Below are 22,566 nucleotides of genomic sequence, written 5' to 3' on the forward strand. Positions count from 1 at the left end.
GTTGTGTGTCCCTACGGGCAAACAAGTGGACCAAAATAGAGAAGCTATGGATGGCTCCGGTTCACCCAAACTCCTTGTTATGGGGCGACCCGCTGGTAATGCCGTCATCTCTGCTGGGTCCCATGAGATTTCAGAGGGAGGTGTGGGAAACCTGTAATAACCGCTTTCATTTGGCATCTGGTTGCCCGCCATTGACTTCAGTACTCTACACTCCCACTATTCCGGGCGGTACTGCCTCCCGAATAGTTCGACTGTGGACGGGAATTTAAGTATTTCATTTGGCCCCCCCACACCCCACACGGTAGAACTTCACCCGTTCTCATCTTTTCAATGACATCATAATGTCCCCTCTTCTGCATTTCTCCACTACCTTCAGATCAGACATTACATGCAACAAACTTTCAAAACCACGCGAGTCACTACACCTACAAGCTTCGAAAGGTTGTGTCGGTATGCTACCACTAAGGGGGCTTATATCCGCTATTTACACAATACTGCTATCCCCAGATGACTCCCCTCCGCATGGGCATAGATATATGTTGAAGTGGGAGACCCTGCTGAATAAATCTATCCCTCTCATTGTGGCAGATTATCTGGTCACAAGCAGCTAAAACTTCCATCTGCATTGCATATAAAGAAAATCAATACAATATGTTTTGGTACCATATCCCTTGCCTTTCTGCATAGCTTCAATCCGGGTATTCCTTCAGATTGTTGGCGATTTAGAGATCAGAGAGGAGACCTGCATATTTTTTGGAACTGCTCACTGGTCCAACAGTTGTGGTTGGAGGTGAGGAATTTGGCGTTGGCGGTGTTACAGCAGGATATTCCTCTAGACCCTCTTCATTATCTCCTGAATGTCCCCCTCTAGGTCCTTGGAGAAGCCACTAGCCCGACTTTTGACACTTTCTCACCGCCGCTGAGGACGTTGATAGCTTGGAAATGGAGACAGACCGCCCCTCCCTCTCACATCGACTTAATGACTAGAATTAGGGAAATTCGCACTATAGAGCATATGACGGCCTCTATTGACAACACGCTAGACAGGTTCAAAGTGGTGTGGGATCCGTGGGATAAGTATTGGCTAACGATATCTCAGGACTAGGCCGTAGATTGATCTCTGATTATCCCCCCCCCCTCCCCTTTTGTTTTTTCCCCGGTGTCTTGTTTTGTCTGTTTGAATTTACTGCTATATCAAATGGATTGTATGGCCTGCCCATGCGTCCTAATGTCATGTGTATATCTTCAAAATTTTGACTAAAAATACAGTTGAAACCAAAATGCCTCCTTGCCAAGTAGGACTCTTCTCCAAGCCCTTTCTTTTGTTCGATAAACTCTCGCTGTACCCTAAAACTAGTTTTTACTAAATATAACCTATCGGCTCTGAAAAAAGAGCTCGCTCTCGAAATGTGTAAGCTAGTGTCTTATTGGATTCATAAATTACAAATGAAGATCAAAAGCTTTTATTGGAGCAAAATGCGAATATTTTTTTTTTGCATGCTCTGAAAATAGGTTGTGTGCACATACCCTTATAGAACAAGTTTTACGCCTTGAATTATACCTGAAAAGACGGCTCCAATACGTCTGCAAGCATCTGCACATTGCTTGCAATGGGTCTTACTATGTTCTGTTCAGACTAGGTGTAATTTTACGCATCGCTGTCAAGACGGCACGTAAAATTACACCCGCGTCAAAGTGCAGGACAATTCTTGGGAAGTTTTTGGAGCAGTTTTTCATTGACTCCAATGAAGAACAGCTCCAATTACGTCCGTAAAAGACGCCGCGAAAAACAAGAGTACTTGCAAAAGTGTCAAATTCAGGAGCTGTTTTCCCCTGAAAACAGCTCCGTAATTTCAGATGTATTTTGCAATTGCGTGTGAACATACCCCAACAGTGATGACAGCCAGTGTTTATTTGTGTTAGCACAAGGAATTTCAAGTTATTTTTTTTCAGGGTCCACTAGATCAATGAAGACACTTGCACAGGCATTTGGTTTTCCCAAGTTTATTGGAAATGGTATGATACAAATATTTAAACAGCCCCCCGTGGTGTTTTAAAGTTCATCCCGACAGTAGGCTGGGTCACTTGCAAGTTGGACAGGCCGCCAAAGTCCTGAAGATTAAAAATAAAACATAAAGTTAGAAAAAGGTTAAACTCTTCTGCATATATTCTTGCTTAATCCCCCCCTCATAAAAGGCGATTATCCTTTAAACACATGCTGAACTTAATTCCGGAGACACTCAAATATGAAATAGATAGCATGCTGCTCCTACAGGCTATAGCAAAGTTTAAAGGCTCTGTCACCAGTTTAATTCCCTATCTCCTAACTAATCTAATAGGCGCTATGCTGCTAATAACTAGCGTGATTTGTTTAAAAAAAAAAAAAAAAGATTTGCAAAGTTACCAACAGTTTTCTAAATAGGTAAATGAGCCTTCATTAGACAACTGGGAGGTAAGAGCAGCGATTCTTCTGAGCTGGAGATACCTCACAGCCTCTAACGCATCAGCATGAAGCTGCTTCAGTGTTAGAGACGGAGACTGGAGGGAAAGGGAATCACTTCAAACAGCTATATCTCGGGCTGTGGACCACCTAGAACAGCGGTCAGGTCATGTCCTATTTTTGACCGGTTTCCCTCAATAGACTAAATTCTGAGGGATCCGTGAACGGGTCCCGCAAGGGTGCAAATCGGCCATGAAAACCGGCCGAGTTGACACCCGGTTGTGTGAATAAAGCCCAAGACTCTATTCGCACTACAGGGTTCGAGCGTCTGACAATAAAAATGGCCATTTGTCCGTTTTAGCCAGTTTTCTTTTTTAGCGGCCGATTGTGACCAGTTTTTCCACTGTCCGTTTTAAAAACAAATGAATTTCATTTGTCAATTTTTCTGGTCCCAATACACTAAAAAACACCCACAGGAAAGTCACACAATCAAAGTCACTATTTTCTCTTGCTTTTAGATAGCTTTGTCTGATCCTTCTATACATCGGCTTGGCCTTTCTCTGCTAAATTTTTACTTGCGACCATGTCCTCACAGCCATTGAACCGTGTACTGCAGCTTTGGGTTATTTCCAGCAATAGCAGATGTTGATGCCCTCTGTAGGTAGCGCCACACAGCCCCCTTGTAGGAGCGAAATCCCCCCGACCAGGGATTCCGCTCCTAGGAGGGAACCCTGACGTCACTGTCGGCAATGCTCTGGCCAGGGATGCAGCTTCAGGAGTTGCCCCTGATGTCACTGTCCATATATGGACAGATGTCAGGGGCTCCATCTAGGTGCAGAATCTCTGGCTAGAGTGATTCCACTCCTTTGGGGAGTGGAGTGGGGGTGCCATCTATGGGGGGGCTGTTTGGCACTACCTACAAAGGGGCTGTCTGTCGCACTACCTACAGCAAGAAGCCTCCTCCTCACATGCACTTCGTGCTGTGAGGAGGAGAGCGAGCGGCAGAAAACATGACAGTCACTCGGATCACAGCCAAGTGACGGCCCTGTTTCATAAACTTCTATGGGAGCCATGCAGCTGTCAGAACAGCCCAAAAAAGGCCATGTTCCATATATATTTATTTTTTTACAGCCTGGTTTACCCACTATCTCTGCCGTGTGGAATAGGGCCCAATTCAGCTTACAGCAGCGATATGTAGTATAGCGCATGCACAGAAGCTGCATTGCAAAAAAACCTGATTTGACTGCAGGGAGAACATACCCCAAGGGTATGTTCACAGCAGTGTTCAGGCATTTTTTTAGGGCGTAAACTCCTTGAAAAATGCAAGTTGAACGCCTACAAACATCTGCCCATTGATTTAAACGGGAAAAACAGCTTTTTGTTCAGATGGGACATTTATTGTTACACGGCCATTTGACAAAAACAGCACGTAAAAAAAAAAATCGCTACGTAAAAAGTAGTAGCAGGTCACTTAAAGAGGCTCTGTCACCAATTATAAATGGCCTATATTGTACATGTGATCTGCGCTGTAATATAGATTACAGTAGTGCTTTATTTAGAAAAACGATAACGATCATTTGACGGAGTTATGACCTATATTAGCTTTATGCTAATGAGTTTCTCAATGGACAACTGGGTGTGTTTTACTATATAACCAAGTGGGCGTTGTGGACAGAAGTGTATGACGCTACACTGACCAATCAGCGTCATACACTTCTCTCTATTCATTTATACAGCACATAGCGATATAGCTATATCACTATGTGCAGCCACATAAACACACTAACGTTACTCCAGTGTCCTGACAATGAATATATATTACCTCCAGCCAGGACATGTGTATTCAGAATCCTGACCACTTCTGTAGAGTCTGTGACTTACAGCACAGCAGGCGTAGTCTCGAGATTACGCTGTAAACTGTCATTCACAGCGAGATCTCGCTGTGCTGTGCTGTAAATCAGACACGCTACAGAAGTGGTCAGGATTCTGAATACACATCACGTCCTGGCTGGAGGTAATGTATATTCATTGTCGGGACACTGCAGTAACGTTACAGTGTGTTTGAACTGTATGACGCCGATTGGTCAGCGTCATACACTTCTCTCCACAACGCCCACTTGGCCATAGAGTAAAAACATGCCCAGTTATCCATTGAGAAACTCATTAGCATACAGCTAATATAGGTCATAACTCAGTCAAAAATTATAGTTTTTCTAAATAAAAACACTGCTGTAATCTACATTACAGCGCCGATTACATCATGTACAATATAGGCCACTTATAATGTGGTGACAGAGCCTCTTGAAGTCGTTTTTTCATTGGGTCAATAGAAAAAAAAAAAAAAAGTGCCTGAAAAAAACAAACTTGTTTTCAGCTTAAAAAACGGCTGAAAAATCAGAGTCCGTTTCCTCTGAAAACAGCTCCATAATTTTCAGCCATTTTTGATTCTGTGTGTGAAGATAGCCTTACACTAGGCACACATGGATTTAAAGCAGATCTGTCTGTGGTTGTCTGTTTTGTGTCACATAAATAAATACACCGGACTCATAGCGTATTCTTAGATTGCTCCTTTTAGCCAAACGGCACATCTTTTTGAGCGCAGACCTGTCCCCTACTATGCTGCCTTTACCGAAGGAATCAAAGTTTGTTTGAAGCATAGTCTGACATACAGACAACCACTGCGAAATGTGTTTTTTTGGGGAAGCAGTAAACATTTATCACCCTATGTGAATATGCCATAAAGTGCAGCTTTATAGAACAAAGGGACATAGATAAAAACTGCACTGTGTAAGAATGGATTTGGTTTTCTTTGGCAATACACCATAATGGTTTTTAATACAGCCCACTACAAACAGTAATGCCTCAGTGTTTATAGGTTTTAATGCTGTTTGAAAGGAACAGGGTTTGGGATGTACAGATGACAACCAAACACGGGAAAGCTTTCATATGTTTTTCCTGCAGTATCAATGACTGGGTCACTGTTCAAACCACAATCACTTTCGATGCAGGTGCTAGGAACTTGATATGAATTTTTTTTTTCTGACATCATATATAACACCTACCATCAACTTTAGCATTTCCTTGGTGTCAGGGTCAACCTCAATGATTTCTTGATCCAGGGCAGACACCTAATAAAAGAAAAACTGAAAGTTAGTCAAATCATAAAATACTTGCAAGACAATGTTCATGTTATGGCCACAACCGAGATATACATTTAGGTTATTTGAGGGTGCCAGTCCCTTTAACCCTTTTTAAAAACAAAAAGTTGGTAATGCTTTTGGAACTGTTCAATCCGTATGTATGTAGTTTCTGCATTTTTTATTTATTTATTTATTTTTTAAATCAAAAGTGAAAAAACTGCCATTTAAAAAGCGGTCTCAAAATTCTTGAAGAAATTGAGGCCTTTTTTGCCCTGTAAAAACTTCAGTGTGAACTGACCCTAAAGTCATTACTAGTTGCTATGAACACACTTAGGGCCCGTTTACATCAGCATGGTCTACCCGTTGAAGGGTTCAGTCTTGTTTTTTTGACGGAATCGATAGCGCAGTCGACTGCGCTGTTGATTCCGTAAAAAAAAGAAAAAAAAAACAACTCAACGGTGACAAAAAACCAATAGCAAAGAATCAGTCAATGCTGAGATCAATGGTGATGCAAACGGAAGCTATGGTTTTTCCATCGTCTCATTGTAAGAGCTAGAACCTTTTTATTTTTGTGTCAACATAGCTGTATAAGGCATTGTTTTTGCTGGACAAGTTGTAATTTTTAATAGCACCATTTTGGGGTACATAGAACTTATTGATTAACCTTTATTAACTTTTTTTGGGGGGGGGTAGAAAAAAAACTAGCAATATCGCCACACTTTTGCGTCCTAAATTTACGAAGTTTACCATGTGGCATAAATAACAGAATAACTTTATTAAGTAGGTTGTTGCGATTGCAACGATACCAAATTTGTATCGATTTTGTACGTTTTACTACTTTTACACAGTAAAAACACATTTTTTTCTAAATTATTTGTTTGAGTCTCCATATTTGAAGAGCCGTAACGTTTTATTTTTTCGTCGATGCAATTGTAGGAGGGCTTTTTTTTTTGCGGGACGATTTGTAGTTTTTATCGGTACCATTTTGGAGTAGACGCGACCTTTTGAACACTTTTTTTTTTTAAGGCTGGATTAGAAGAAAACAGCAATTTTTGCATGTTTTTTTACGCCGTTCACCGTGCGGGTTAAATGATATAATACGTTTATAGTTGGGGCTCGTTACGGAAGCAGCGATACCAAATGTGTGTAACTTTTTTACTTTATTTTGTTTATTAATAATAAAGCAGTTTGTAAGGGGGAAAAGTGGGTTTTTCATTTTTTTTTTCACTAGTCCACTAGGGGACTTCACTATGCGATTATCCGATCGCATTTATAATACACTGCAATACTTCTGTATTGCAGTGTATTATGCCTGTCCGTGTAAAATGGACAGGCATCTGCTAGGACATGCCTCTGGTATGACCTAGCAGGCATTCACTACAGGCAGACCTGGGGGCCTTTATTGGGCCCCCGGCTGCCATCGGACACTCGGCGATTTTATCGCCGGGTGCCGGTGGGATGAGGAGCTCCCTCCCTCTCTCCAAAACCACTCCGATGCGGTGCACGCTATTGAGCACCGCACCTGAAGGGTTAAACGGGTGAGATTGATACTAATATCGATCTCACACGTTCAAGCAGGGACTCCCAGCCCTCAGCTGCCTCTGGCAGCTGAGAGCAGGGAGATTTGACAGCTCCCTGCTCTGTTTATTAATTCCGATGCTGTACCGTAATAAGCCCATTGCATCGGAATAAAGCCTGTTAGTGACCGTCCCATAGTGTTTCTATGTCTGTCACTAACGGGTTAATAGCTCAGATGCAGCGTTTGCTACTGACTGCGGCATCTAAGCGGCTAAACAGGCGGAATCTAAGTGATTTTCACCCATTGCAGTGGGGTGTCAGCTGTAACATAGAGCAGACACCAGCTCAGCATGGAGTGCGCTCAGCCTGCTTCATACTTCCACTTGGCGGCTGTCACGTAGTTACGTGATGTCACCAAGTGGTTCAAAATAACGAAATAAAAGCTTACCAGAATTAGGGTGCTTATGCACATAGCACTTGTGTGTCATGTGGCTAATAATCACATGCGATTTCACTGTGAATTGCTGTAGTTTTGAGCAGCATGGCAAGTACAGGTGAAACACCACGAGGGGAATTAGTTAATCCCTCTTCACCAGTTTTTGGTTGTAGACGAGAGGCAAATTGCAGCTTCCAATTTTTTAGAGCGCCTCTACTAAAAAGTGGGAGGGCCACTGCGGGATAAGATTTACATCAGAGTACTGGAATATTTAGAGTTCTAATCGACGGCGGCTCCAAGCTGAGATGCGCCCAATCTACGAAGAAGCATGCAACTCTTAATAAATCAGGTACATCTTACACCAACTTTTTTGGATAAAGACCGACATGTGAAACTCCAAGCGCTTCACGTGTACTTGCCGCATGGCCTAAAAACTATGATAAACTGTGCACAGTTTATGTCACACAGTTCCCAGCTGCACGGCACAAACTGCTACTCAAACAGGCACCTTTACAGGCAGAATTCAGATGACTGTAGTATACGACTTAAAACCAGCTGTCACACGGACGCATGTATTTCAATAGCGCCACTCACACAGCCGTTGTTTCAACGTGTGAGGAATCCGTTGAAGAATAGAACATGTCCTATTTTTTTCCGTTTTCACGAAATCCCTCCATAGATTTGAGCCTATGAGGGATCCGTGAAAACGTGATCCGCACAGGTGCAACTCAGACATGAAAAAGAGCCGTTTTTCATGTCCAGGTTTGCACTCGTTCGTGCGAATCTGGCCTTACTCTGATTGTATTGATCCTGCAAAAAACTAAGGCTATGTTCACACGGGGTATTTTGCCAAGTTTTGACGCGGAAACCGCGTCGCAAAACTCGGCAAAAACGGCCCGAAAATGCCTCCCATTGATTTCAATGGGAGGCATCGGCGTCTTTTTCCCGCGAGCAGTAAAACTGCCTCGTGGGAAAAAGAAGCGACATGCCCTATCTTCGGGCGCTTCCGCCTCTGACCTCCCATTGACTTCAATGGGAGGCAGAGAAAGCGTATTTCGCGCTGTTTTATTCCTGCGGCGCTCAGTGGTTGCGGACGAAAACGGCACGAAAAACTCCGCGAAAATCGGCGTGCAGGGAGAGGAATATCTGCCTCAAACTTCCAAACTGAATTTTGATGCAGATATTCCTCCTGCAAAATACCCCGTGTGAACATAGCCTAAATGTGAACAGGTTATCCCTTGAGAAAGATTGTTTAAATAAAGTGCCAAATTATAAAACATATTTAACCCCTTAATGACCAAGCAATTTAAAGAGGCTCTGTCACCAGATTCTCAAATCCCTATCGCCTATTGAATGTGATCGGCGCTGCAATGTAGATAACAGTAACGTGTTTTTTTTCTGAAAAATGTTCATTTTTGGCCAAGTTATGAGCAATTTTATATATATGCAAATGAGCTTTGAAATGGACAACTGGGTGTGTTTTTTTTCGTATGTCCAACTGGGCGTGTATTGTGTTTTTAACTGGGCGTGTTTACTTGTTTTACTAGCTGGGCGTTGTGAATAGAAGTGTATGATGCTGACGATTCAGTGACCAATCAGCATCATGCACTCCTCTCCATTCGTTTACACAGCAGCATCGTTCTTACTAGAACGATGTGCAGCCACATACACAAGTGTCCTGTTAATGAATACACATGAAATCCAGCCTGGACGTCATGTGTATTCAGAATCCTGACACTTCTGAATCTTTTCTGTGAGATTCCAACAAGCCACGTGTAATCTCGCAAGATTACGAGGTAAACGAGATTTCGTTTCCCTTGCTGGAAATCTCACAGAAAAGATTCAGAAGTGTCAGGATTCTGAATACACATGACGTCCAGGCTGGATTTCATGTGTATTCATTAACAGGACACTTGTGTATGTGGCTGCACATCGTTCTAGTAAGAACGATGCTGCTGTGTAAACGAATGGAGAGGAGTGCATGATGCTGATTGGTCACTGATTCGTCAGCATCATACACTTCTATTCACAACGCCCAGCTAGTAAAACAAGTAAACACGCCCAGTTAAAAACACAATACACGCCCAGTTGTCCATTAGAAAGGCTCATTTGCATAGATATAAAATTGCTCATAACTTGGCCAAAAATGAACGTTTTAAAAAAAAAAAACTTTACTGTTATCTACATTGCAGCGCCGATCACATGCAATAGGAGATAGGGATTTGAGAATCTGGTGACAGAGCCTCTTTAAACTTTTCCATCGTCTCATTCAAAGAGCTATAACTTTTATTTTTGAGTTGACATGGCTGTATAAGGTCTTGTTTTTTGCAGAAGAAGTTGTAATTTTTAATTGCACCATTTTGGGGTACTTAGAGTTTATTGATTAACTTTTATTAGTTTTTTTGGGGGGGGGGGGGGGGGGGGGGGACACAAATTTTTTTTATTGGTACCATTTTGGAGTAGATGCGACTTAATTTTATTTTTTTAAAATCAGGATTAAAAAAAACCAGCAATTTTTGCATTGTTTTTTACGACGTTCACCGTGTGAGGTTAAAGGATGTAACAACTTTATAGTTGGGGTCGTTACGGACGCGGCATTACCAAATGTGACTTTTTTCACTATTTTGTTTTATAATAATAAAGAAGCATGTAATGGGAAAGTGTGTTTTTCATTTTTCCCCCCACTTTTTATGAAACTTTTTTTACTAGTCCCACTACGGAACTTCACTATGCGATCGCCCAATCACATTTATAATACACTGCAATACTTCTGTATTGCAGTGTATTATGCCTGTCTGTGCAAAACGGACAGGCATCTGCTAGGCCATGCCTCTTGCTGCCATCGGAGACTCAGACACTCGGCGATCTTATCGCCGGGTGCCGGTGGGGTGAGAGGGGGTGCTCCCTCCCTCTCCAAAACCACTCAGATGCAGCGCTCGCTGTTGAGTGCCGCATCTGAGGGGTTAAACGGTTGAGATTGATACGGATATCCATCTCACCTGTTAGAGCAGGGATGCCCCCAGCCCTCAGCTACCTCTGGCAGCTGAGAGCAGTGAGATTTAACGGCTCCCTGCTGTTTGTTTACTCAGATGCAGCGCCGTAAAAAGTCTACTGCATCAGAATAAAGCCTGTTCGTGGCCGCCGTAACAACACTATAGGGTGGTCACTAACGGGTTAAAGAGAACATTTCACCAGCGCATACATGTGCAGCTGAGTGCACCATGTAATAGGCAGTGCTGCACAAACCTTGCGTCACCTTAAACCGTTTCTAGCCTCCTCCATTATTTAGATATCTGTGCCATTATATTTGGTGCCCAATATGTAAATAATCCCCTGAATGGTCAATGGGGAGTTTTTTTTATGGTAAATGGCAGGGGGCGTGAAATTTTAGCGCCCTGACACTGTCCGTTCAGCTACGGACAGTATCAGAGCGGCTTGTGCTGTGATCTTTCTCGCCAGAAAAGCAAGAAACTATGAAAGTAGTATTTTGATAGGATATTACTGTTAATGTGAGGCACATGGATGTTCAAAAAAAAAAAAAAAGTGTTCACATCAGAAAATCGAAGGACTTTATATTTCAGTTTTTTTTTTTGTTGTTGCCAAAGTATAGTTTCGGTATTGAGTATCGCAATACTACTCAATCTATCGAAATCCAAATCCTGGTATCGTGACCGGTATCCACAGGATACACCATAAATTTCTGATAGCTGCAGATTCTAGAGCAGGGACCTTGAGAACGGCCCAGTCTGGTGAGGTGGCCGCTGCACCCAGGCAAAGACAGGAATACAGTAACAGCCGTAGATCTGGAGCTACGCTGTTTCCAGAACTCCCATTCACTTCTGACATTGCGAAAAAGATCAGCTCAGCCGTTTCCATACATGCGGTCAGGTTCAAGATAGGTGTTGGACTCAAAGCTGGGATATGCCATAAATGGCAGAGACTGGAAGGTCCCTCCAACCCTTTCTCACCCTATGATGTATATTTATAACTCCCAACAAGTTTGGGCACAGTATAGGGAGAAATATGTTAAAGAGACTGTCACCACATTATACGTGCCCTATCTCCTACATAAGGAGATGGGCGCTATAATGTAGGTGACAGCAGTGCTTTTTATTTAAAAAAACGATCTATTTTCACCACTTTAACAACAATTTTAGATTTATGCTAATGAGTTGCTTAATGCCCAAGTGGGCGGTGTTTTTACTTTAGACCAAGTGGGCGTTGTACAGAGGAGTGCATGACTGACCAATCAGCGTCATGCACTCCTCTCCATTCATTGAGTCAGCGCATAGGGATCCTTTTAGATCACTATGTGCTGTCTTATACGAACACATTAAAGATACTGAAGTGTTTAGACAGTAAATAGACATTCCACGGGATGTCTATTCACATTCTCTGCACTTCATTACTGTTTCTGTGGTAGTTACAGCAGAGCAAGTGTAATCTTGCAACATTACACTGTAGATGACAGGTTACAGCGAGATTACGGTGTAACCTAGGTACTTATAATGTGGTGACAGAGCCTCTTTAAAGCAGTGGTGGCTGGGCAGCTCATGAATACATCAGACATCTCCAGCAGCACTCATCGTGCTGCAACGTTTAAAATACAAGTTTTCCAATATTACATAACATTCCCACGTAAGTGACAGACTGCTGAACTCAGCGTGTCACGACTTTATTCAGCCTTTGGAGAGGGCAGAATAAAAATGTATTAAAGGATGTTATCCAAACCTTAAAAATAACCCTCTTGCAGCGTTACCACCCTAAGCCAGAAATCTCCAGACTCAGCCCTATCATGTATTACATGATCACCTATTTAAATAGGTGTCATGTAATACTAAACTTCCCTGACAATAACAGCTAATCGTAAGAGGTACCAGTAGCGAGGCACACAGCTGGTCACGGAAGGGTCATGCTGAGCTGCGATCATCTAAAAATGAATGGAGTGAAGTGTATGACGCCGTTTGGTCAGCATCATACACTTCTCTTTACCACGCCCAGTTGGTTAAAAGGTAAACACGCCAAGTTGTCTATTAACCCCTTGGCTTGCATTCTGGGCCCTAATGTCCAAGCCATTTTTTACATTTTTCCATTGTCACATTCAAAGCGCTATAACTTTTTTATTTTTGCGTCGGCAGAGCTGTATAAGGTCTTGTTTTTTGCGGGACGACTTGTAGTTTTTATTCGTACCATTTGAGAGTAGATGCAACTTTTTATCAAATTTTTTTTAGGTCAGGATAAAAAGAAAACAGCAATTTTTCCATTGTTTTTTATTTTTTACGGCGTTCACAGTGCGGGTTAAATAATGTAACAGCTTTATAGTCAGGGTCGTTACGGACGCGGCAATACCAAATATGTGTAACTTTTTTGCTTTATTGTAGTTTTTTTTAATAGTAAAGCATTTTGTAAGGGGAAAAAGTGGGTTTTTCATTTTTTTTTTATTAACTTTAGTCAACTTTTTTTTACTTTTTTATTAGTACCACTAGGGACCTTCACTATCGTCCGATCGCTATTATAATACACTGCAATACTTTTGTATTGCAGTGTATTACTGCCTGTCCGTGTAAAACGGACAGGCATCTGCTAGGTCATGCCTCCGGCATGATCTAGCAGGCATACACTACAGGCAGACCTGGGGGCCTTTATTAGGCCCCCGGCTGCCATTGAAGACAGACACTCGGCGATCGTATCGCCGGTGGGAGAGAGAGGGAGCTCCCTCCCTCTCTCCAAAACCACTCAGATGCGGTGCACGCTATTGTGCACTGCATCTGAAGGGTTAAACGGGTGAGATCGATACTAATATCGATCTCACCCGGCAGAGCAGGGACGCCCCCTGCTCTCAGCCATGTCTGGCAGCTGAGAGTAGGGAGATGTGACAGCTCACTGCTCTGTTTACTTTATTCTACAGCAGCGCCGTGGAATGGCGGCGCTGTAGAATAAAGCCCATTAATGACCGCCGTGAAAAGGCTTAATCGGCGGTTATTAAAGGAACAGTGTCACCACAAAAAAAATTTTCATGTCAGTTTAATGTTAGTGTTTTATTAAAAACGTTTATTTATTTGTGTGTTACTTTTTTCTATTTTTTCTTCCCTATGGGGGCTGCCATTTTTTCTTCCATTTCTGTATGTGTTGATTAACGACACATACAGACATGGAATACGGCAGCCACAGTCCCATAGGGACAGCGAACGGGGCCCGTCCCATCCACTTCTGTGTACGCCGTCTGTGTGGGAACTGCGAATGCGCCGCTCCCACACAGTCCAATTTGAAATGCGCGCTGTCCGGCGCCATTTTCCAGTGGACCGGAAGTCGCGGCCAGACAGTAAGATTACTACTTCCGGTCGCGGCTTCCGGACTTGTGCACTTGGACCAGCGGCAGCAGACGGAGCGGACGGGCCGGAGGGAGCCGCGGCGGCAGGAGCAGGTAAGAGATTTCTATGTATGTTCGTGTTTGTGTGTGTTTACTACTGTATGTAAACCTACTACACTGTGTGTTAGCTCAAAAAATGGCGACACACAGTGTAGGAGGTTAGACCGTTCAATCCCCTCGTTTATCCCGGCACTAGCCAGGATAAAGGAGGGGGGGATTCTCAGAGCTCACTAGAGCGAGTGCTTTTTTCCCAATTTTGCAGCAAAATGCAATGTGGTTGCTTTACCACATGCAATGCTGCAATTTTGGGAATAGCTCCATCAAGTGACCAGCAATGGGAAATATTATAAATTAGAATCTAATTTATAATATTTCCTGACTCGTGAAAAAACTAAAAAAAATTTGAACAATGTTTAATCACCTACACACTAAAGGTTTCATTAAAAAAAAAAAAAAAAATACATGTTTTGCTGGCAACACATTCCCTTTAAGGGGTTATGAAACTAATTAGCATAAATCTAAAATAGTTTATAACTTGCTCAAAAATGAGTGAGTATTTCAAAATAAATACCACTGTTATCTACATTACAGCGCCGATCAGATTATGTAGGAGATAGGCACTTATAATCTGGTGACAGAGCCTCTTTAACCAGTTAGTGACCGCCAATACGCCTTTTCACGGCGGCCACTAACGGGCTTTATTCTGATGCATAAGTCTTTTCACGGCACTGCATCAGAATAAAGTAAACAGAGCAGGGAACTGTCAAATCTCCCTGCTCTCAGCTGCCAAACGTAGCTGAGGGCTGGGAGGGTCCCTGCTCGACCGGGTGAGATCGAGATTAGTATCGATCTCACCCGTTTAACCCTTCAGATGCGGTGCTCAATAGCGTGCACCGCATCTGAGTGGTTTTGGAGAGAGGGAGGGAGCTCCCTCTCATCCCACTGACACCCGGCGATACGATCGCCGAGTGTCTGTGATGGCAGCTGGGGGCCTAATAAAGGCCCCCAGGTCTGCCTGTAGAGAAAGCCTGCTAGATCATGCCACAGGCATGACCTAGCAGATGCCTGTCCGTGTTAAACGGACAGGCATTAATACACTGCAATACAAAAGTATTGGAGTGTATTATAATAGCGATCGAAGAATCGCATATTAAAGTCCCCTAGTGGGACTAATGTAAAAAAATAAATAAAAAGTTTCGTTAATTTAAAATGAAAAACCCACTTTTTCCTCTTACAAACTGCTTTAGTATTAAAAAACCAAAATAAAGTAAAAAAGTCACACATTTGGTATTGCCGCGTCCGTAACGACCCAGACTATAAAGCTATTACATTACTTACCCGCACGGTGAACTCCGTAAAAAATGTAATTAAAAAAACGACAGAAAAATTGCTGTTTTCTGTGAATCCTGACTTTTTTTAAAGTGATTAAAAAGTGGTCAAAAAGTCGCATCTACTCCAAAACGGTACCAATAAAAAGCTCTTGGAATGAGACTATGGAAAAACGTAAAAAATAGCTTGGTCATGAAGTTCTAAAATAGGATGGTCATTAAGGGGTTAAGCAAATATTTCGAACGCTGTACTGTTGCTGCACACATGGTTTGGTTTAGAAATCTGTTCAATTGAAAACAATGCGCAGGATAAGAATAACGCGTAAGGATATGCGAATAAATCGTTAACCAGGTTAATTACTTATCATGATAAATGTTAAGATAGGATTCCACGGTTTAATAAGGATTACGCTTCCTAATTTAGGCTCTGTTCACATCTGCATTGGAAGCCTGTTACAGCTTCTGTCCTTTTCTCCCAGACACAAATCTTTAAAGCCAATGGGTACTGTCAGGAGACTGATCAGCAGATGTGAACACAGCCTAATTCAACAAAATATCTAGTTAAAAAAAATAAAGTTGTTTCTCCCCTGTGCAATCATCTGGTAAGGTCACAAAACTAGGCGACCCAAAACCTGTATTTTTTAAGTCATAGAACGACGCTGGTCTTTTAGCATCACTATTGCTTCTATTGTCTCAAATAACAGTTGCTTCACAACATTGCTTTGCAGTCATAAAAAATAAAAATAAAATATCTAATGTCAATATACACCTACAAGAAATTACTGAAAACAGAGAAATACAAGTTCAGAGAAGATAAAAAGGTTATTGTCCCCATTCTATGCCAAAATTCTCACCTCTGGGACATAGTTATCCCTCCTTTCCCTCTCCTCCTCCTGCAGTTTGATAGAGATGCCTCTGACAGGGCCTCTCTGGATGCGCTTCATCAGATGTGTGACATACCTGCAAAGAAATCATAGATAATTATTTTTACATATTGCAAACCTTATGTATAAAATGGATCATCCAAACTATAAGTGCTGTGTGAACGTTACAGGGTTTGAAAGGTACCACGTGACCCACAAACACGGGAAATCGTTCACTTATGCTTTTCCTGCATTATCAATGACTGGGTCACAAGCAGAGCCACAATCACTTTCGATGCAGGTTGGACAATACATGCGATGGAGCAAAATACAAGGACGACAAAGACTGAGGTCCCTTATTAGTAAGCAAAAGTTTTAAAGAGAGATTGATACATTTCAGACAGACAGCGAGATCTTAGGATTTTCTCAGTGAAGATTTGCATGCATTTCTTTTAAGCGAAAACTAGGAACGAAACCTAAACAGAATATATAAAGGACGGCTTGAATCAAATTCTGGCTTTGGCTTAAAGAAAAGATGCATGTAAAATTTGCACTGTGTGAACAAGGCCTAAAATGTCACTATACACCCAAATAAGGCATGGACTCCCCTATGAAAGCCACATCCAAAAGGTGACAACATGCCAAAATGCATACAAATCCTTTAACCCCTTAAGGACGCAGCCTTGTTTTGGCCTTAAGGCTCAGAGACCATTTTTCAAATCTGACATATTTCACTGTATGTGGTAATAACATCGGAATGCTTAAACCTATCCAAGCGTTTTCTCGTGACACATTGGGCTTTATGTTAGTGGTCAAATTTGGACGATATATTCAGTGTTTATTGGTGAAAAATTGCAAAATTTAGAGAAAATGTATAAAAAAAAATAGCATTTTTCAGAATTTAAATGCATCGGCTTGTAAAACAGATGGTTATACCCCCCAAAATAGTTACTAGTTCAGATTTCCCGTATGTCTACTTTAGATTGGCATCGTTTTTTGAACATTTTTATTTTTCTTGGACGTTACAAGGCTTAGAACATAAACAACAAGGTACCTGTTCAGTTCTGAAGTGGCTTTGAGGGGCTTATGTATTAGAAACCCCCATAAAACACCCCAATTTGAAAACTAGACCCCTCAAAGTATTCAAAACAGCATTTAGAAAGTTTATTTAACCCTTCAGGCATGTCACAGAAATGAAAGCAAAGTAGAGGTGAAATTTGCAAATTTAATTTTTCTTGCTGAATTTCAATTGTATTAAAAAAATTTCTGTAACACAAAAGGTTTTTCCCGGAGAAACGCAACTTAATACTTATTGCCCAGATTCTGCAGTTTAGAGAAATATCCCACATGTGGCCCTAGTGCGGTAATGGACTGAAGCACTGGCCTCCAAAGCAAAGGAGCACCTAGTGGATTTTGAGGCCTCTTTTTTATTAGGCACCATGTCCGGTTTGAAGAGGTCTTGTGGTGCCAAAACAGTGGAAACCCCCAAAAGTTACCCCATTTTGGAAACTAGACCCCTTGAGGAATCCATTGTAGTTTTCTTAGGGTGCATGCAGCTTTTTGATCAGTTTTTATTCTATTTTTAGGTGGCGTGGTGACTAAAAAAAAAAAAAAAAAAAAAAAAACAGTTCACCGTGCGCTATAAATGACATATTCACTTTATTCTGCGGGGTGATACGATTATGGCGATACCACATGTTTATATTTTTTTTTATGTCTTATGGCGTTTGCACAATAAAATAAGTTTTGTAAAAAATCATTCACTTTTTGTGTTACCTTATTCTAAGAGCCATAACTTTTTTTATTTTTCCATCAATAAAGCCGTGCGAGGACTTTTTTTGCGTAACGAACTGTAGTTTCGATCAGTACCATTTTTAGATACATGCGACTTTTTGATCTTTTTATTAAATTTTTTGGGAGGTGAAGTGACCAAACCATTGTGATACGGTTTATTATTTTCTTTTACGGCGTTCACCGCACGGGATAAATAACAAAATAATTTTGGAGTTCCGGCCGTGGCGATACCAATTATGTATAGTTTGTTTATTTATCTATTTTTATTAATAATAAAGGACTGATAGGGGAAAAAGGGGGATTTTTAATTTTATTACTTTTAAAACTTTTATTTTCTTATTTTTACAAATCTTTTTTTTAACTTTTTTTTACTAATACTTTGTCCCACTAGGGGACTTGAGGGCAGGAGGCCCTGATCGATATTCTAATACACTGTGTTACATGCGTAGTGCAGTATATAAGAACTGTCAGCTACTCACTGACAGCAAGCATAATGGGTCCTGACGTGGTCAGGACCCACTAGGCTTCCGTCGATGGCATAGCCGGACGCCATTATTTGGTGTCCGGTTGCCATAGTTACAATCGCCGGCCGCTATCGTGTAGAAGGCCGGCGATTGTAGCTTAACCCCTAAAAAGCCGCGATCCCTATTGAACGCGGCTTTTAAGGGGTTATTCAGCGGGGACACATACAGGAGCTGAGACAGCAGCTGTCACAGCTCCTGTATGTGTCGGGAGGACGGCCGAAATGGCTGTTACTCCCGAGACGTACTATTAGGTCATGGAGTGCGAACGATACAGCTACCATGACCTAATAGTACGTCGAGGAGCGGGAAGGGGTTAAAGAGGCTCTGTCACCACATTATAAGTGGCCTATCTTCTACATAAGGTGACAGTTTTTCTAAATAAAAAACACTGCTATCTATTTTTACCACTTTATGAGCGATTTTTAGCTTTATGCTAGTTTCTTAATGCTCAAGTGGGCATGCTTTTACTTTAGACCAAGTGGGCGTTGTACATGGGAGTGTATGACGCTGACCAATTAGTGACCAGTCAGCGTCATACACTTCTCTCCATTCATTTACACTGCACTAGCGATATAGCTATAATCGTTATGTGCAGCTACATACACACACTATAACGTTTCTGCAGTGTCCTGATAGAGAATATGCATTACCTCCAGCCAGGACGTGATGTGTATTCAGAATCCTGACACGTCAATCTTTTCTGTGAGATTTCCAGCAAGGCAAACGTAATCGCGCGAGATTACGATGTAAACGAGATTACATTTGCCTTGCTGGAAATCTCACAGACGCTACAGACGTGTCAGGATTCTGAATACACATCATGTCCAGGCTGGTAGTGATGTATATTCATTATCAGGACACTACAGTAATGTTACTGTTTGTGTATGTAGCTGCACATAACGATATAACTATATCGCTAGTGAAGTCCAAATGAATGGAGAGGAGTGCATGACGCCGATTGGTCATACACGCCTCTGTACAACGCCCACTTGGTCTAAAGTAAAAACACACCCACTTGGCATTAAGAAACTAATTAGCATAAAGCTAAAAATCGCTCCTAACGTGGTAAAAATAGATCGTTTTTCTAAATAAAAAGCACTGCTGTCACCTACATTACAGCGCCGATCTCCTTATGTAGGAGATAGGGCACTTATAATGTGGTGACAGAGCCTCTTTAAGGGTCACAATTACATCTTCTGACATGAAGAAAAGCAAGGAGTATGTCAAGCTGCACAGCGGTCAAGGCAATCGCAAGAATACCAAAGACTTCCACGACTCCATTTAATTACAATAGGAACTATGCACAAGATTCCCAAGACATCAATCAGTTGTTTCAGCAACTGTTCCACCCAGCGGAGACTGGACCAGCAGACTCGCTTCGGGCGGGACAACAAAATCATAGCATGGATCCAGCACGGACACTGATCACTAGAAAGAGGCACAAGTGTGGTCTGTGGCCCATCTTCATCACTCTGAAGAACGGCTAATTAAGAAGTTTGTACGTCCTGGTTTCTGCTATCTGTGGTTTATCAAGACACGAACCCTCAACGATCACGACCGGCACTTGTTTAAATTGCAGCCAATCCCCTCGCCCTGGCTGCAATAACAAAAGAGCCGGCAATCTACAATTCAGCACTATGTCCTGGTCACCATCTTCAGTTCCATGGCAGCGGGGACAAAAACACGCCCTCCATCACCTCAACACAATTATGAATCTACAGAAGACTCCAGTTCCAGCACTCATATTCCACAGGTACATAGATTATTACGAAGCGATGACACAAACAGCAGCGGAAACATTTGAAACAAATTCCAGTTTTTGTTTTGTTTTTTTTAAATCAGTTTCCTTTTAAAAAGTTATACTCCATTATAAATATAGTAGGCCTCCAGTGTGGACTCTGCGACAACTAAAACTTCAATGTTTCAACAGCAACAGAGCTTAAAGAGGCTCTGTCTCCACATTATAAGTGTCCTATCTCCTACATAAGGAGATCGGTGCTATAATGTAGGTGACAGCAGTGCTTTTTATTTAGAAAAACAATCTATTTTTACCACATTAGGAGTGATTTTAGTTTTATGCTAATTAGTTTCTTAATGCCCAACTGGGCGTGTTTTTACTTTACCAAGTGGGCGTTGTACAGAGGAGTGTATGACGCTGACCAATCAGCATCATGCACTTCTCTCCATTCATTTAGTCAGCGCATAGGGATCCTGCTAGATCACTATGGGCTGTCTTATACTGACATATTAACGTTACTGAAGTGTTTAGACAGTGAGTAGACATTCCTTCCAGCCAGGACGGGATGTCTATTCACAAGCCCGTCCTGGCTAGAAGGAATGTCTACTCACTGTCTAAACACTTCAGTAACGTTAATATGTCAGTATAAAACAGCACATGGCGAACAACGCAGTGTCACTATGCGCGGACTAAAGGAATGGAGAGAAGTGTATGATGCTGATTGGTCAGCGTCATACACTGCTCTGTACAACGCCCACTTGGTCTCAAGTAAAAACACGCCCAGTTGTCCATTAAGAAACGAATTAGCATAAAGCTAAAATCTCTAACGTGGTAAAAATAGATAGTTTTTCCAAATAAAAAAACACTTGTCACCTACATTACAGCGCCAATCTTATGTAGGAGATAGGGCACTTATAATGTGGTGACAGAACCTCTAACTACATCAGCGGGAAAAACAAAACAAACTAGATTACACTCCTTCGGGATTGTAAATTTGATATTAAAGATTGCCTCTCGGCAGCAACTTACCCAGCGATCTTGTTGCGCAGCTTTTTGCTAGGGATGATGGCGATCTCCTCACACACGCGCTTGTTGGTGTGAAAGTCATTGCCCAGCCGGGTGTAGTATTTTTCAATGATGACCCGAGCGGCCTTCTTCACGGTCTTTGTCCTGACGCGTCCCTGAATTTAAAAAAAACAAATAAAAAAAAAAATAATGAACAAAGCTATACAGTTAACACAAGTTGAACAAACCGGGCCATATACTGGTCAACTTGCCTCCAATCCACCTGGTCATCAAAGCAGTTTACGCTACAATACATCTGCAACTAATAGCACCATATTCATAACGGTAAGCGCAATTGTATAGATCGTTTCACGTCACCTTACCACATAGCTATGTTAACTGGCCACGAATACGAGGAGTGTGTGAAAGTCACAGGGTTTGGCAGCGATAGTGAACGAGTGCCAAACACGGGAAAAGCTTTCACAGGATTCTCTACCTGCAGTATCAATGACTGGGCCACTTGCAGAACCACAATCACTTTCGATGCAGGATGCCCACGTACGCCAAGGTCCTATATAGCAATATTTAGGCCAATGCCGGATGCCCATGTATGCAAAAGGGAAATCAAGATCCCATAGAGCAACATAGAGGCCACTGCCAATTCCTAGGAACTAGCACGAGTAACACCAGCAGCCCAGCCACATAACCAGCATGCACTGTACATTTGTATAATCCCATACAGATTAGAACACCCCAGAAGACTACACAGAATATCAACTCCTAACGGCTAAACCGCAGCCATGCGAGGAACAGAACCGCGGCTATATAGAATGCAGGACATAGAACCGAATACTGGTCCTCCACATAAACCGAGGCACTCCAGCCACACTTTCACGTAAACCCCTGTACTCACAGTACGGAGCGTAGGCCACAGCCCCGGCCTGTGTTGCTGCCGCTACCCGGAAAAGCATTTCACAAAACCGAGGAAACCAACATCGCCAATACCGAACAACAGGTCTTACACCGCAACAGCGAGCGAAGACCTAGAACGATAAGTGGGGCCTCCATGACACCCTCACTGGCACGGACACAAGCCGATAACACCCGCCAGGATCTGAAGCTGCAGCTAATATTTGATGCCGCAACATCATGAGGGTGTCACGTAGCCTTCCCTTGGTCAAAAAAAGGCGAGATTCAGGGATCAGGGTGAGGATGATGAAGGATTGTACGAGACACACACTCAGATAGCAAACCCACCATGATGGACCGAGCTGGTAGAAGAGGGCAAAGGATGCCGGGAGCGTGACTATAAACAGGCGGAAGAGAGAATGGGGAGCACGCTTATATTGGCGGCCACTAGTGGCCTGGAGGGAAGTTGCAGCTGTAATGAAAGTGTAATACTAGCTCGAA

At 42.3% G+C, this 22,566-nt stretch overlaps 1 protein-coding gene and 3 non-coding genes across 4 annotated transcripts; all 4 read right to left on the reverse strand.

Annotated features, from left to right (window-relative positions):
• Window positions 1-1,988: 1,988 nt before the first annotated feature.
• On the reverse strand, window positions 1,989-22,510 carry RPS17 (ribosomal protein S17). Its single transcript, XM_075857845.1, has 5 exons — window positions 22,414-22,510; window positions 21,181-21,332; window positions 16,087-16,192; window positions 5,503-5,568; window positions 1,989-2,112 (listed from the first exon to the last, which is right to left on the reverse strand). Exons 1-5 carry the CDS (start codon window positions 22,414-22,416, stop codon window positions 2,032-2,034), a joined length of 408 nt encoding a protein of 135 aa, XP_075713960.1. The 5' UTR covers window positions 22,417-22,510; the 3' UTR covers window positions 1,989-2,031.
• LOC142751342 (small nucleolar RNA SNORA71) lies at window positions 5,326-5,450 on the reverse strand. Its single transcript, XR_012882890.1, has one exon. It is a non-coding gene; the product is annotated as a small nucleolar RNA SNORA71 (small nucleolar RNA).
• Window positions 16,271-16,398, reverse strand: LOC142751341 (small nucleolar RNA SNORA71). Its single transcript, XR_012882889.1, has one exon. It is a non-coding gene; the product is annotated as a small nucleolar RNA SNORA71 (small nucleolar RNA).
• Window positions 21,576-21,707, reverse strand: LOC142751343 (small nucleolar RNA SNORA71). Its single transcript, XR_012882891.1, has one exon. It is a non-coding gene; the product is annotated as a small nucleolar RNA SNORA71 (small nucleolar RNA).
• Window positions 22,511-22,566: the final 56 nt, after the last annotated feature.

The sequence above is a fragment of the Rhinoderma darwinii genome, chromosome 3 (genome assembly GCF_050947455.1).
Source record: "Rhinoderma darwinii isolate aRhiDar2 chromosome 3, aRhiDar2.hap1, whole genome shotgun sequence".
Taxonomy (NCBI): domain Eukaryota; kingdom Metazoa; phylum Chordata; class Amphibia; order Anura; family Rhinodermatidae; genus Rhinoderma; species Rhinoderma darwinii.

Bases quoted from the DNA above. Each gene is read 5' to 3' on its own strand.
- RPS17 (XM_075857845.1), bottom strand. The intron at 5,569-16,086 runs GTGAGAATTTTG...TTCTTTTATTAG, and splicing joins GGGATAACTATGTCCCAGAG to GTGTCTGCCCTGGATCAAGA. The intron at 2,113-5,502 runs GTAGGTGTTATA...TTTAATCTTCAG, and splicing joins AGGAAATGCTAAAGTTGATG to GACTTTGGCGGCCTGTCCAA.